This window comes from Falco peregrinus, chromosome 9 (genome assembly GCF_023634155.1).
Source record: "Falco peregrinus isolate bFalPer1 chromosome 9, bFalPer1.pri, whole genome shotgun sequence".
Lineage (NCBI taxonomy): Eukaryota > Metazoa > Chordata > Aves > Falconiformes > Falconidae > Falco > Falco peregrinus.
Genome location: NC_073729.1, coordinates 14,939,181 through 14,955,747, shown reverse-complemented (window position 1 = coordinate 14,955,747; position 16,567 = coordinate 14,939,181). Strand labels below are relative to the sequence as shown.

The 16,567-nt window shown below is 40.3% G+C and overlaps 1 protein-coding gene across 1 annotated transcript; it reads right to left on the bottom strand.

Annotated features, from left to right (window-relative positions):
* Positions 1-665: 665 nt before the first annotated feature.
* LIN7C (lin-7 homolog C, crumbs cell polarity complex component) lies at positions 666-13,408 on the bottom strand. The gene is made up of 5 exons (XM_055814146.1): positions 13,298-13,408; positions 8,452-8,570; positions 7,273-7,344; positions 6,721-6,930; positions 666-4,222 (listed from the first exon to the last, which is right to left on the bottom strand). Exons 1-5 carry the CDS (start codon positions 13,332-13,334, stop codon positions 4,067-4,069), a joined length of 594 nt encoding a protein of 197 aa, XP_055670121.1. The 5' UTR covers positions 13,335-13,408; the 3' UTR covers positions 666-4,066.
* Between the last annotated feature and the right edge of the window lie 3,159 nt (positions 13,409-16,567).

Sequence of the window (16,567 nt, the reverse complement as noted above, 5' to 3'; positions counted from 1 at the left end):
TTTAGCAGAACAAGAGATTGCCACCCTGTAAGCCAGAACATGGAAATTACTTTAAAATAGAATTGAAAATGTGCTTCTATTTCCAGCTCATGTGTTATCAATCCTCTACAACAAGTATTCACATAAATATTTGTGCGTGTATTTTCAGTCCGCAGTCCAGCCTACCTACGTTACAGTCTCTGCGTTCAGAACTGAAGCATTTTCTACCTTTATCTCAGTTCATAACTCCAGGCACATTTTTCCAAGAAGCTGACAATCTTACAAGGTCTTTAAACAAGGAATAACAGAAATTCCAACATCTCCCTTACTTGAGATACTTGGTTAAAACAATTAGAAGATAGTATCTGAGTCACAATAATATACATAATTTGAATTTATGCAGCTGAGACTACAGAGTTCTCAAAAATGCAGGAGGTCCAAGGTATTATAGATGCTTTATAGCATTCTGATTTTCTTCTCCAACAAATCTGAAAATACTAGGGTAGAAAAGGGAAGACCCCTAAGCAATCAGGAGAACAAACTAATAAAAGAGTTAAAGCTTTTCTCTTTGGATGGCCACACACACTCAGGGAGTTTATGTTATGCCCAGAAATTACAAGCACCCAATTAGAGCAGTCAAAACACCACTCAAAATGGAAAATCAAAAGAACAATGCACAAATGCAATGCACGAGAAATTTAACTTTTATTTTTCTGTTGATAAAACCCAAAGATCCCTCACAGCAGCAATAGATGTAGATGTCATCTGCAGAAATGATACCTCTTCTTAATCTGTTCACCAAGTGTGCAGGGACTCTATATTAGCACAGTACAAGCACTGCTCAGTAGTAACAGAGATCATGTTTCTTGGGATATTTTAATCCATCCTTTCCTTAATATTACAGGGGTTTTATAGTATTAAAGATGACTGTTAACGAGTTGTCTGTTGATTGGAATTTTTTTGTTGTTGCAATTTAAAAACTCTTAAATTCTACATGTACAATTTCTATGCCCAGATACACCTCCCCACAATTTGCAGTAGTTGACAAACTGTATCCAAATGCTACAATTCAGAATGAAAATGCTACTGCATTTAGCAGCTCTAGCTGCACTAGAGTTAAGTATTTCTGTAGAGTAACAAAACACACCTTTGTTCAGTAACAGAAGGGATATAGGTTTTAAAATGCACGTTTCTATCTTGTATCCATACCTTTCTTTTATATATATATATATTTATATATAGCTCTAAAACAAATCTTTACTATTTTACAATTAAATTAAAACACATCCACAATTGGTCTAACTAGTGATTTTGGTCTCAATACTTTATAAACATTAGTTGTTCCATAAAAATATACAATTCAACAACATGGTTGTATTAGTAACATGGGGCCTTCTGAAAGGCCTATGACACATAATCAACCACGCAATTCAGTGCTCATGTCATCTAACCGATAAATATTTATACTGTATTTTCAACCGATCAGTATCTTTAAAATCCAAATTTCTCTTTGCAGGCTTACCATGCTTACAAACATGCAGAAAGCAATCACATTTTTTTCTTCTCCAGTAGATCAACTGACAAAGCACAAACTACATGCTGTCATTTTTAGATCGCTAACCTTTTCCTTCCTTTCACATCCTCAATTATTTCACAATGGACCAGACTGCTCCATGTAGAAAGACCAGGGATTAGCCACATAGTAAGAACTGCACTTTTAAGTTTTAACTTTTAAGCTTCTACAAATCCAATTACTAAGTCAATTAAGATGCACCCACAGCTGCCATACAAGGGAACAGACAGCCAGTACACAACCAAGTTAATTCTAGATATATACCAAAAGGTGAACTTAAAAAAAAAAAAAAACCAAACAAAAAAACCCACAACCCCCCCAAAAAAACCCCAAACCTGAACTACATAACTACAATCTCAAACCTGGTAGATTCCAAGAGGTGGATCTCTGTCCAGAAATTTTCTTCAAAACAGCACACAAAAACCATGTCACCATCAACACCGCTCGAGATAAGACATCAATTGCTTATAGCTGGAGATTTTCTTATTCCCACCACAGCACCATCCCACATAAACTTTTATAGCAATGGTGATGTAGTACAACGAAGAATTCTCCAAGTCAGAAGCAATCAGTAATAAATCGGTGGTAACCTGGCATATAAGCCTCAGAACATTGTACTCATAAAGGTAATAATAATTTAGGTATTAACTAGTCCAAGACCAATACAGTCAGTCTGTAAATAAGACTACAATAGGACATACTAAAAACACAAAAGAGGTATGACAATTAAGATGAATATTTCTTTTAAACAGCAGAAAGTCAGGGAAACATCTGGAATTCTTTTGCACTGCACTAATATATCTTCTGTTTCTGAATATAAAAATACATCTAGACAGGCAATCTAGAACTGTATACGCTATTAGATTTTTTTCCCCTTAGCTGCTTCAAGATTAGTACAAAATAATGTAAGTTACAGGAATGATTGTTGAAAATTTGTGTATGTTGGCTATTACAAAATCATTCTATGAGAACACCAACTGTAAATTATTTACAGGCGAGGTAATACAATTTCCAAAGTAACAAATCACAATTTAGGAGAAGTGTAAAAAATAATGTACTCGCCAGAACATTATAAAATCTGGTATCATTATCAGCTACACAGTAGATCACAATTAGGTTTTGTAGTTGATATACAACATATTCTTCAGAAAAGTGCCAAGATACTGCTACATAAGAATCTTTTTTCCAAAATCATTTAGCAAAAAAACCTGCATTCTATGTTAAGTAATGAAAAAAAAAAAAAAAGGCAGGAAAAAAGGGATGCCAATTGTACAAGTATGCGTTCTTAAATGCCTTTGAAAAGACTGCAAATTCACTTTCACGCTTAGAGGTCTGACACGAAAGAGACTTCTTAAAAAAATCAACAGAAATATCCACGCATACTTTTTCAGGGTATTGTAGGCCATTTTAAAAGTACACATTCCTCTTAAAACTGTGAAACACACGGAGACTGAAAACATTCTAAAACCAGCAGAACTGCCAAGGGTCATTGGGATCAGTAGTACAAAATCCTGCTGTACACCAGTCACTACTGCTGCACCCCAGGGGTCTGTACTGGGGTCCATACAGTGCAACATACTCGTTAACATGAAGCGTGATGGGACAGAGCCCCTCAAGTGAGCCATTCAAAGGGACCCTGGCAGGCTGGAGAAATGGGCAAACGAGAATCTCAAAGTTCAGTGAAGGAAAGTGTAAAATCCTGCACCTGGGGAGGAGTAACACCACGCACCAGCACAGGCGGAGAGGCTGACCAGCCGCAAAGCAGCCTTGCAGAGAACCATCCCAAGCTCACTGCGAGTCACCGCGCGCCCTGGCAGCAAAGCAGCCCAGCACTCTTCTGATCTGCGTGAGGAAGAGCGCTGCCAGCAAATTGAGGGGGGGGCGACTCTTTCCCTCTGCTCAGACGCAACTGAAGCGCTGGGTCCAGTTTTGCACTCCCCAGTTCAATACAGACACGGGCATACCAGAGTGAGTCCAGCGAAGGGCCACCAAGGTGATGAAGTGATTGGAGCGTCTGACAGACAAGAAGCTGAGAACTGGGATTGTCTAGCCTGGAGATGAGAAGGCTCAGGGGTGATCTTACCAATGGGTATAAACGCCTGATAAGGAGGAGTAAAAAAGCCAGACTCTTCTCAGCAGCATCCAGTGACTGGACAAGAGGCAACGGACACCAATGGCAATACAAGAAACTCCATTTAAATGGAAGAATGGACCTTTGTAGCGTGAGGGAGATCAAAACACTAGGACAGGTTGCCCAGAGATCTTCTGGAGTCTCCATACTTGGAGCACTTAAAAACCAAGCCTGTCAGAGTCCTGAGCAACCTGCTCTAGCTAACTCTCCTCTGAGCAGGGGGGTTACACCAGACAATCTCCAGGAGTCCCTCCAATCTCAATCATTCTGTGATTCTATGAAAAGGACAGGGTCTTTTGTAGCCCAGGCATTGGATCAACTGAGTCACAAAGCAAACTATAAAATGTAAATGGAATATATTTTCTAAGTTATCGCATACAATGTTAATTTTGCTGCCTGCGTTTGGCCGATCTCATTTTTTCAAATCTCGACTCCATTTCTTCCAGGACCTTTGGTGTGTATCGCACAACTAATTTAACCTTTCCTTGAGCTGCCTTCAGCAGTTCTACTGCTTTTTCATGGTGTTCACCTTCGACACTCTGCAAAGTATAAACCATTAAGTACAGTATTAGAAAACAGATTTTTTCATTTTTTGTACAACTTCTGTAAAATCAAATATTGAAGCATTCTAGTTTGAAGACTGCACAAGGACAACATCACCCAAGTTCAGGATTTATTCTTCAGCAAATCAGTAAGACGTGATGATAAATTTTACTAATCAGTATTTAAAAAAAAAAAAAAAACAACAAAAGGGTAGCACAAAAATTTTAGTTAGGTTTACGCTGAAAAATTAAATTGTTTACATACAGTAAGTGAAATCAGGATAACATTAAGCAGTTATGGAATCACACTTAAAAATAAACAACTTCAGCAGGTCACTTATTTAAAATTCAAGATTATTTTTCTTCTTTCGGCATACGTTTTAAATTCAGTAGTCACCCTCAATTTGTGTATTAAGTTGCCACATGACAACTGTGAGATAGCTGCCTTCTTGATGCTATCCTGTGTTACAAGGCAATACAGTGCATACTGGGTGCCTGCAGTATAGCAGCCAACGTGCAGTGTGTTGCCTGTCTCAGGGCTCCACACGTCTCTCAGTAAATGCAAGGTATTCAAGATTAAGAATAACCTAACCCAACTCTTTAAGAACAGAATGAAAACATTTTCGCTAAAACAACTCCCAGAATTTATTAGGGTTATATTAATCTAGTTACCAATTTTAAGTAACAGTTCTGAACAACTGCACCCACATATATATTCCTGGACAGCACACATTTTATCAGAAAAACTTATTTCTCCCGAACTTATTAAACACAATGATAGGACTACCCCAAGCCTACCTCCCACTGGTGCTATTAGAAGCTAGAAGGCAGGTGATGTACCTGTTGATTGGAGGGTTTCCCCGTTACTATAAAGTTACTTACAGAAAGAAAGACAACAATTAAAAAAACCCCAAGTTATTTCTCTTCTATCAGACTTAGACAACACATAGATCTGAGTGTTTTCATTTTTGTTAATCAAGTGGATGTGTAGGTTGTTCTGTTTAAAAAGGCTAATAAAAGGTTTGTGAAGTTCTACGCTTACCATATCAAAACACCTAAAATTCTGGAGTACACCAGTCTCCCAGCTGGAAAAAAACCAAACTTGTTTTAAGGCACATTCACTGCAGTCTTGGCAGTGGCAATTTATTTTTCATTTCTTCATTATTAAATTAGAAATTACAATTAAAAGAATATGCCTGTCGTGTATTAAGACGACAGGATTCCATCTGTAAACATCAGCAGACAATTCCTCTGAGACCACGCTGGCATTCTCAACAGTATTTTATGCACTCACTTGCTGCACTCTTACAATGGTTACATCTGTATTTATATACGTGTATGCAGACATGCAGTCATTAGCTGCACCAACTGTCTGACGATCAGGCTCAGTTTTGGATAGAGTGGTGGTTTTGTTTTCTTTAAGGGGGTCTGTGGGTGAGGAAGGTCTCATCTAAAGAGAGTTCTATACCCATCCCTCACTGCTTCAAAGTAACAGGAAGGCCAAGCCAAGGACAGTTGCACCACTATGGTCATAATTTCTCTTACGTCTCCTAAAAAGTACATTTGGACTCCCAGGTAATAATCAGGAGCCAAGCATGTCAGAGATCTGGGCTAGCAGCGACTTCCCAGAGTACAGACACCCAGTAAGTCTCTATTCTTGTCAAAAAAAACCACTGGGGTTAAAAAGCATAGGATTTGGTTTGATGCTCAGTCTCAAAATAAAATTTGGTTTGCAGATGTAATGCAGAACATTAAGCTAGCATACAGCTTCTCTAAAATAAAAGCAGGGGGTTGAGAGATATTTACATGCATTTCACTGGCAGCTACCATAAGTCAAAGCCTGTCCACAGCCTCCTCTTTCCAGTCACCCTGTGTTTTATTTTGTATTGTAACTCTTCACAAGAGGATACTTATTAAAAATAAATATCCACAACGGCATTTTAGACATATGCTCCTTAAAATATTCTAAAAAGCCTCTATTTTTGAAGCTCCATGCACTTAAGTGGAAAGAAAAAAAACACCACAGAACTGAAGATAGCACCACCTTGTAGTTCCACCTTATTACAGCTTTCATAATACAGTAGCATTTTTGTTGGGATAATGAGAATCTGGTCAGTCTAACTCAACATAGCATAACTACTTACCTTAGAAGGTGCAGAAAACTATTATTTTAAATCTGTATCATGAAACTTGTATGAAAGAGGAAGCCATAATGGCAGTTACTATTTCATACAACAATTCTTTGAGTCAATTTATAGAACCCTTCAGAATCTGAAATACTGACATAAGTAGTACAGTTCCCAGTTGAGACAGATCACCAAAGCATAATCCTAGAGCTCTCTACAGAAACCTACTCAAGTTGTTCTTGCAAGGTCAGAAAGAAACTACTTTGCCAAGATTAAAAATGACATCGAGCTTGTGCCCTGCATATTCCCTGTGTGCCCCCACGTGGAAACAAGTCGTTACTGCTACAGAAAGTGAAAACCAGTTCCTACCACTCCGTTTACAGAAAGCAGCTGGTCTCCACGTTTCAGGCCTCCATGTCTATCAGCTATACCGCCAGGGATAATTCGAGAGATATAGATTGGAGAATTTTGTTCTTTGCCTCCCATAATGTTGAATCCAAGACCTTCTTCGGTTTTGGGTAGTTCAACCACTCTGGGATGGGAATGACCTTCGCTGGCAGCAAATGCAGCTACGGTGGCCTGTAAGGAATAAGACACTCCTATTTATAAGAAATTAAATGCAGACCCCTTAACTAGAGACGGCGACCAGACTGAAAAAGAATTTTTATCTCAAAGTACTTAATTGTTAAGACAAACGAGATGAATTCCTTAGATACCAACACTAGCATGAAAAATTTAGGACTCCAAGAATAAAATTAAAATGGAAGAAACTTAAAAATAACAAGTCTTTTTTATACCTTTTAATAACCCATTAAGTTCATCCATTTTATCAGACATCTAGATAATAGCCTTCTGAATTTTAAATAATCTTCTGCTTTTAAATTAACAAACTACTGTATTTTACACCGGTTTGAGGTTTACCTTTGCTGTTGCATTAGCTCTAACTTCTGGGCTACTGCTGATATCCACAGTTTCGTATACGTGTTCGTACACCTTTAGAGACAAAACAGTTTTAAGCATGGGGAGAACAGACATTTTTCTCCGTAGATTATACAACAAAATATCAGGTACAACTCAAAAATGTGTAAATTAAAAAGTACACACCTCTAATAAGAAGTTACTCCCTGATTCACTACAATGCGTCAAGTGACAACCTACCTTACTATCAGGCAATACCACTCTTGGCATCTTTATCGCTCAGTTAATCCACACATATCCAGGTCTCAACCTAAATCTTCCCTCCTCCCACGGCATTCAGACCTCACCATGAATTTACAAATGCTTATAGCTAATCTCACACACGTGACTGGAGACACAGGTGACTATCTTCTGTTGTTTGATTCAAGATCGAACTCTTCAATAAGGATGCATGCAAAATCACCTACGGACAACTCTTCAAAGCTCTCCTGACAATGCATCCCTCCCCACAAACCCCCAAATTTTCCTTCAACTGAGGCAACTAATTGAACACCTTCAGAAAAAAGAAGTTATTGAAAACATAGAGGCAATAAGAATACTAATGCTAAGGACATGTTTACACTGAGGGCTAACACATATCCTTACATCTACCTGTCAACCATTTGGACTTGCTACACAACAAACACACCATCCTCAACAGGATGGAAATATTAAGATGACATCTGTATCTACAAACTGATCTTTTAAATTATTCCAGGTGTTATCATCAGTGGTAGCACTAACAGAAAGAGCAAAGCATATTCAATCACCTAAAAATCTCTGAAAGAGTAGCTGGAAGGAACATGAGGTGGTGCAAGGCCCCACCTCAAGGTGATGCTGATACCGAGGCAATTGGTACTTTGTCCATTCTTACACTCCAAGATGACAGCCTGCTAGCTGCTGGTAAAGACAGGCTCTCAAAATAACATCTAAGAAGTTATTTGCTCCTGAGCCATTATTTAACACACCTATTCTAGCTTAAATTATTTGCTTTTGAATTTTAAAAAATAAGTTTTGTTCTATTAAACTTTGTAAATCAGCTTTTAAGAAGAACAAAATCAGATTAATGCACTGAGCACAAAAATGAAAAGGTAAAACATTGTTTTTTAACTCAAGGTAACTGCTTATGTCAGGTTAACTTACCTCCCTTACAGCATTACAGAATTCACTTTGAAGGACCCTTTGCAAAGCCTGTAGCTTTTGTGGTGGCACTTCTCCACTTCTCTGTAATTTTTCCAGCAACTCAATTGCTCTGCAGATGTCTACAGGAAAATAAAACACTAGTAATGAGTAATGCCTGAGGAAACCCGAAGTGTTTTTTAGTTTGGTTTTTTTTGTTGGATTTTTTAATTTATTTTTTTAAATTAACGGAGCAGTCTGTGTACATACTGGGTATACACCTTAAAACTATGTACTACTTTCCTCTCTCCCATAGAACTACTTATCTACAAAATGTTACATTAAACCACCGTACTTTCAGACTATTAAGTCAACCACAGCAACGCAACCCTGTAAAATATCCGAAGGTATCACTTCCATATGCATATTACAAAGACAATCTGATTTTTCCTTGAAGATTAAATCATATTGAACCATTTTGTTGATGTATATACTACTAACATTTCATATGCGTACTTCAAAATCTATCTACTGCATGGACAAAATTCTTTTTACACAGCTAGAATATCATTAAATATGCTAACAAACCTTTTATGTTCAAAAAATTCGTTCAACAAGTAGACTTGTTGCTTCTCCTACAACAGCACTGAGAACTACCTGGCCCCAAACCTCTTTGTTCCAGTTCCTAGAAATTTGTTCCTAAGAACTCAAATTGTCCACGTTCTCATGAAAGTGGATGCTGCTTTGTGAAACTGAACTCCCTGTGAAGGATTTGGTTCCAGACCGGTACGACTCAAGACAGGCATCGAACACTATGTGGCGTGGTCCTGGCAGCTCTACACGAGTAGCATATATTCATAGCTCTCACTTGTATTTCCAAAGTGTTACATTAGTGATCATTCTGAATCACGCAATTCCTTGAACAGAAGCAGAACAGTCTCTCAGAAAAGCACACAGAAAGGATTACCTTCATTATCACAAAGGCAAAGAAGCAGTGATTAATATACTGTATAAATAAGGCACAGATTATTTTAGAAAAGGACGAAGGCTAGGACACTGCTATATCCCAAATGCATTACTTTTTTCTGTAATTAATTTTCAGGCAATCATTCTTCATGTGAATGCACGTCTACTCAATAGCATCACGTCAGCACAGAAAAAGTGCAATAGCCACAAACTCCTCCTAAAGACGAAGTCAAAAAAGAGAGAATTTATGTAACTGAAGGAGAAGACAAGGGGGTGCCTGTTCTGAAATTAATGTCAAGTGCACTGGCCAGAGATAACCCACAGTGATGTTCTGCCCACTTTCAATGTTCTTTCCATCTCCATGAGTTACGAAAAAATGCTTCTAAAGCTTTTAATTTCCTAGCACACATTTTGTATTTCATTTAACATATAAACTCATCAGTGAAATTAAAGAGATTCTAGATGCAATTGTTTTTTATGATGCAAAATCACCAGCTTTCTTAGTAATCCTTGTGTTCAGCAACAGCAGTACAAATTATCTTAATTTCATGGTCTCACACTTAACAGTTTGAAGTACAATGATCAACAAATGTCGACAGAAGCACTTCCAATCCTGCAACACTCCATAAATTCATGAGAAAGTCTAGTAAGTATATAAATTACAATACAGCTATCATTTAAATACTTGCAGATGTTTGCAGACAAATAACTACTTCATGCACATAAAAAGTACAGTTCCATGCAGCTGTTCTTGTGCCTGCAGCCCACGAACCATGAAGTGCGTGAACTTGTTATCTAACAGTTTGATCAGGACACTGCCAGAAATTTTTAAGGGCAACAGCAACCTACTGATCCAAAGAGTAGCGGCAGAAATAAACGCTCCAGAACTCCATTCGCTAATTCCTCGTCTTTTTCCAACTTCTGTATTTCATCAATAAACTCGATATATTTCCTACCTGCATCTCCTAACAGACAGAACTACATCACATTTTATACCCTAAGGAGAAATTGGCTGGTTTGGGAACCAGCTGTGTCTTTCATAAAGCACAGACTAGAAGCACACAATCCACTTGTCAAAAAGTGACTGGGATACACTGAACTGGATTCCTTTTAGATGAAACTAAAGCAGAAAATGCACTTTAATAAAAAAGGGCTTTCAGATCAAAGGACCAAACTGCTGCTGTAAAGTAAAAACCCAAAGTAGACAAGCACAGCATGAAAATTGGGTCCTCAGCATTCCACAGATCTCCTTTTACCACACTGCACCACTTGCTCGGGCAGACACAGGCAAGGGATCCCACTACCAGGACACTCTTTTTCCCCAACAGTTGTTTTGTTTTGCCCTGTTGACAGGACCCCATTATACCAGTCCGAAAGTGAAATGAGCGTAACTTTTTCCTACTGAACTGCATTAGGCACGACCAGTCAAAAGCTGAAGATTCAATCTCTCCCAGCAATACTGCTCTGGAAAGGAACTAGTTTGGCTGGGAACAAGTGGCAAAACACACCTTTCGTTTTCAAGAAAAGATTGTTGACTGCCCTGTTGATGTAGTTTGCTTCCTCCCGAAGCACTGCTCAGCTGTATGTATTGATCAGCTGAAAGTTGATTGTTCCAGTAATGGATTTCAACAAGGATTGATGTAGAAATTACTCTAGAGGTAGATGATAAAAAAACCCCACACATAAAACTCATTGTAAAATTGAATCCACACAACTAAAAAACCAATTTTCTTTTAACGTTTTCATCCTTTTTATATCAGTCATCCGTTCTTCACAAATAATTTTTTGTGATCACAGGATGCTAGATCGAGGTTCTGACAAAAAAAAGAAAAAAAAAAAAAGATACATTTAAACTAAAAGAATGTGGAGAAAAAGCCAGGAAGATACCACCACTCCAAACGTATGTGTGAACTAAACACAGAAAGAGGAAAAATGCAGCATCTTCATAGATGCTCATTATTAACCACCTCCGCCGCTTCTGTTCAAATAGTCTGGATTCCTAAGGTGTATGTAGAGGTATCACACATCACTGCCAAACCATAAGAATAACTTCAAAATATAAAATGTTGTTTCAGCCCTGCACTCCAGTGAATTTGGGTGGTGGTGTTTGCAATGCCGCTCGGAGGAGAGAACAGACAGGGAGAATTTTCAGTTGCCCTGATGGTAAGCATATGGTAAACATTTAAAATCAGCTCGATTTCTACACTATTCTCTCTTTTCTTATGCTATATGCCAGCAACATTAGTGATGTTCACTTTCAAGCTGCTGCTGATTCATCATCGAGTTATCTGCAGTCAACCCCATACAATTAACAGATTATTCATTTCTGTAAATAAACCTCTTGCAAGTCTGTTATACTGTGTTCCCTTTCTCTTCTCTTATTAAAAAGACCAGTATGCCAGGAAGACTAAATAGCTCCTTTGTTCCACTGATCCGTAAGTAACTGCAGATTTGTTTGTTTTCACGGACAGTGCATAGTGGCAGGGTAATGAAGTAGAGAAGGATGCTGCCCAAGGTTTAACTCCGCAGACCTAACAAGAGCAACTAATCCACTGCCAAAGCAGCTGCCCTAATTAACAAGCTTCAGAACAGAGAGGGTAAATGAGCTGTGGAGTGGGAAGCAAAGTCCTTACGTAACTCACTATTTACAGGCCTTCTCTCACACATTACAAGTGGTTCACTTGTGGAATGGGAAGGAAGATTAAGCAAATAGAAAAACGGAGTTCTGTGGTAGGTAACATGATAGTACCAAGCACAATCAAGTGGGTGTATCTACAAAAAAGCATCTAGCACTGCGAGTAGAGGGAGTGGTCCCAACGAGACCCAGGGGAAAAACACTCCATTCATCCCATCGCCTACACTCCACTTAATTGCTTTCCCTTTCAAAAACAGGATTTCTCATTCTCTGTATTCCCATTTAGATTCCATTTCCCAATCCCTATATTCCTAAATATGCACTAATAAACCAACCATTTGTAATGCTATACAAGCATGTGTTCACTGAGCTACTGCAGACATTGCACAGTTCTGAAGAACCACCCTGAAGGAAGTCTATCGTTGTTTCTTAAAAGCCCTGGATAAAAAGACACAAACATACTATAGTTAGGTTCTGTATTTTACCAGTTTCCCTACTAATTCCGGTCACAGACTGCACCGCTATTAACAATACAAATTACTATCAAGTGGCAAATCGGGATAAAAACATAAATGCAAGAGAATAACGGAGTTGAGAAGATCCACGAAAAAGTGTATAGGGACCCGTGTGTGTCAGTTGCCTGCTATAAAAACAAGGAAGTTATCACTGCTAAGACACAGCCTAACAGACAGGACTTGAACACAGCTAATTCTTAGCTTTCAGAGTAAGTTTCCCCAGGAGTGAAAGAGAAACAAGGAGCTCTCAGGCGAGCGGAGCTGGCAGACGGCACAGCAGACCCATCTACAGGCGGCCTGGGGCGAGCGCGTCCCCAGAAACCCGGCCACACCCCGAAACGCGAGGAAACCCCTCGGGGGCTGCGCAAAGAGCCGAGGGAGCGAGTGCCACCCGCACACCGCAAGAACCAGCGGCGAAGGGAAACATCTCCAGAGCAGCCACCGCACGGCCGCTCCCCGGCCGCCCGGGGGGCGGAGGAGCCGCTCGGTGCCCCGCGGCGGGCCGGAGTAGTGCCGCCATGGCTGCCCGCTCTCCCTCCCGGCACGGCACGACACTGCACAGCGCGGCACGGCGGCACTGGCCCAGGCCTCGGGCCGGGGCAAGGGGGCCGGGGAAGGCCGCCCCCAGGCCTCGGGCCAGGCCCCTAGCAGCGCGCCCCAGCACCGGGCTACGGCAGCGGCCCCACCTCGCCCGCAGCGACAAGCGGCCAGCGGCCAGCAGCGCCCGTCCCTCAGCAGCCGCCGCCGCGCTCACCTCGCTCCAGGCGCACCGGCTCGCCCAACGCCGCCATCTTCTCCTCGCCGCGGCCCGACGGGAAGTGACGCAGCGCTGCCGGAAGGGCAGCCGCAGGGGGCGGGGCTGGCGCCGGCAGGGGGCGACATGGCGGATCGAGGGGGAACCTGGCAGCCCCGGTCGCGACAGCGGCTTCGGTCGCGACAGCAGCCTGCGGCTTCCTTGGAGCCACGGCAGCGCCCACCTGGGGTGTGCCCAGGGGCAGGGGCAGCGCGGGGCGGCCGCAGGGCCCTGCAGAGGCCGGCACCGCCCGCGCGCCGGGGCTGCCCTGGGCGCCGGCCTGAGCTAGGGCTGGTTCGCTAGGGAATGCCCTCTTCTTTTATTTTTTTCTTCATCCTATAACGTGACTAAGGATTCGTCACACGTTAAAAACACCACACAGGGAACGCATCTCTGTCTGTGCACCCTGAGTGACCCTGGAGATGGAATATATATAAAAAGGTGGTTCTGCCAGTGTGAAATGCAAAGCGTGTGCTTTACGTTTCTTTAGCATGGATTTAATCTATGTGTGGGGCTAATGTATTGCGTTTACCTTATCTATTAAATCGATGGAAGTTCAACATTCTTTGTGAGTTCTTCCTGGAAAAGAGTAGGGGACTACTTCAGGACATGTATTCATATACTCATTTTTTTTCTAAGGGTGTAACTCTCCATGTTTGCCTTTGATTTTGACTGCGTTTTGTATTTTTGCTTTGAAAGAGAATGGCTCTCAACAGGTCTCAAAGTGCCTGCTAATGTGACAGTGATGTACTCCCTCCTTTCTGTGATTCATTTTAGTGCCAGTTTCCCTCTGTTTGAAGGATGCTGCATGTGCATTTCAATGAAAAGGTCATACGAATGGAATTTTGCGGGTGAACACAATTAAATCCTCACAGACTAGTTTCCAGCAGGAAAAAATGGTTTAGCAGCTGGAACTATAGAATGCTTCTGGAATAAAATCCAGATGTTTCTATCACTGCGGTGCAGGAACTCCCATTCTATTACAAGTGATTGAAATTTTAAATGGCCTGGTCTGACTATGGACAGATGAGCCTATGGAGAAAAATGAGCGTTCAGCAGCATTTCACAAATCTTAAGATTTTTCCAAAAGGCGTGATAAGAATACATATTGAAACATATCTTTAAAAGTATCATTATTCTGACTTCAGCGAAGGCTAAAGAATCAGAAGTTAAAGCAGCTGCTTTAGCTTTCCTGTAGACTCAGTGAACTGGACAATGACGTTATGAGAACAAGAAAATCTCAAAAGCAAATTTCATTTATTGCTTCCACTATCTGCTTCACAGCACTGTCCAGCTTAAACCATATTGCTCCTGGAATTTGCACTGACACATAACTGCAATTAAAAAAACACAAGTTTGGGTTTCTAATTTGTGATCTGTGAAGATTGTTGATAGTAGTTACTTGGTAATTTGATTTTGTTTGTTCTTTGTTTCCAAAGAGGAACTTACTTTCTCCGATTATCTTTTACTTGAGAAAGCTAGGTCTTTTTACACGAGAAGTTCTGTGGATAGCAGGAAAATTAGCGGGGTTAGAATCTTAAAAAAGCATGGGAAAGAAGCAGTCAAAATGACTGCTTATTCTCTGTGGTGTTTGCTTTTTTGTAACAGCTAAAGAACTCAACTGAAAAATATCTGAGAGAAATAAACCTTTAGCATAAAATTTGACATCGCTGTTTATTTTAATGAAAAAGCTAAAACTTGGCACAAACAACTTCTCTGTGTCCCTCAGGAGAACCAAAGAAAGACAGGTTTCATATTCTGGTGGAAGAAGTGGTGGGATGCCAGTGCAGAACCACAACGGGGGGATGGAAAATAAGGCTACAGGTTATACAGAAAAAGAAATGGCACGCATACCTGTTTGCTTTTTCCTTGCTGAGGTGACATTTACATGTGCTGCTGTATTTTTTCAGGACCACCAGATTTCTGAAGTGGTGTCTTAAGATACAAAGCCAGGCACTGCTGTGGCAGAGAGCACCCTCTTGTCTTCAAAAATAAGAAAATTTATTTGAATTAAAAGAATAGCCACTATGTGACTCAGAGGTCTAATCCTGTCACAACAAACTGTCTGTGCCACCCTAGTCAGGGAATCCCTATCTGGGTGTCTGGAGGAAAAATGGGTCCCAGCAGAGATTCCCAAAGAGTGGGGGGTGCTCCTCCTAAATGACTAGGTAAATGTATTTTCACAGTGGTGTGTGAGAAGCGTGAAAGGTCTAAGCGTTAAACTTCAATTGATGTATTTTTCTAACTACAATGAAATTATTAAATTAGACCTGTTTGTGTCACTTCAGCTTGTGACATTTTTTACCAGAGTTATTTACTTATATCTTCATTGATGAATTAGCCTAGGTGTTAGTAGCTGTACTTTAAAGCCATATAAAATATCAGTGCAGTGTGCTGTAGTATATGTCAGTAGGGCTTCTGGGAGCAAGGACATCCTGCAGGTGTTGTTTTGTGTGTGACACTCTAGAGTTATTGTTGAAGGATTATCAATAAACAAATGGTAATAGCCAATGTCTTCGTTGGAAAACAGTTTCATTACCCGTTCAAGAGAAAATGGAAATCAGTCTCTAGTGTAAGCTAACTTAAATGAAAGCACAATTTGTTTTAGGTGAGAGATCTTAGCATGTAAGAAGTTAATCCATAACTGAATAAGAGGATGAGCTTCCTCTATAAATTAATTAGTAAGATCTTAATATTTTTATCATAGTGTCTAGCCAGGCAGCCAGACATGGGGCCCTTGAATTCTAGACATTAGACACAGGTGGAGGGAATGCGAATATGACAGGATATACCCTATGATTCGCTAGGAGAAATGCTGGAAGAAGAGCAGTTCAAGAAACATTGCTTGCTTTCCTTCAAGCTTCTGCTTGGGTGCAAGGTTTGGGCTCGAGCTTCTTGTGAGAAAGAGACACTGTTTACAACTGTGCAAGCAGTCGTTCTCATGAGCCTTTTTCACCTGGATTTTTTTTTTTTACAAGAATAGCTTGAATTGGTGTAGCTTAAATACTTTGTTACTGGATGTGCTAAACCCCAAAAGCCATCAGAAGGATAAGAAAATACACATGGGTTGTGGCAAGCTTTGTCTCTCTACGATTCTATCTGTGTAAACTTACGTCTTAATTCTCTGGAAAATTACTTTCCCTGTGTATGTGTACATGTGTTTTTTGTACAAGTGTTCTTGTGTTAGCAGGACCATTCCATATCAATCTTGTAGCTAGGTAGTATTTTCCT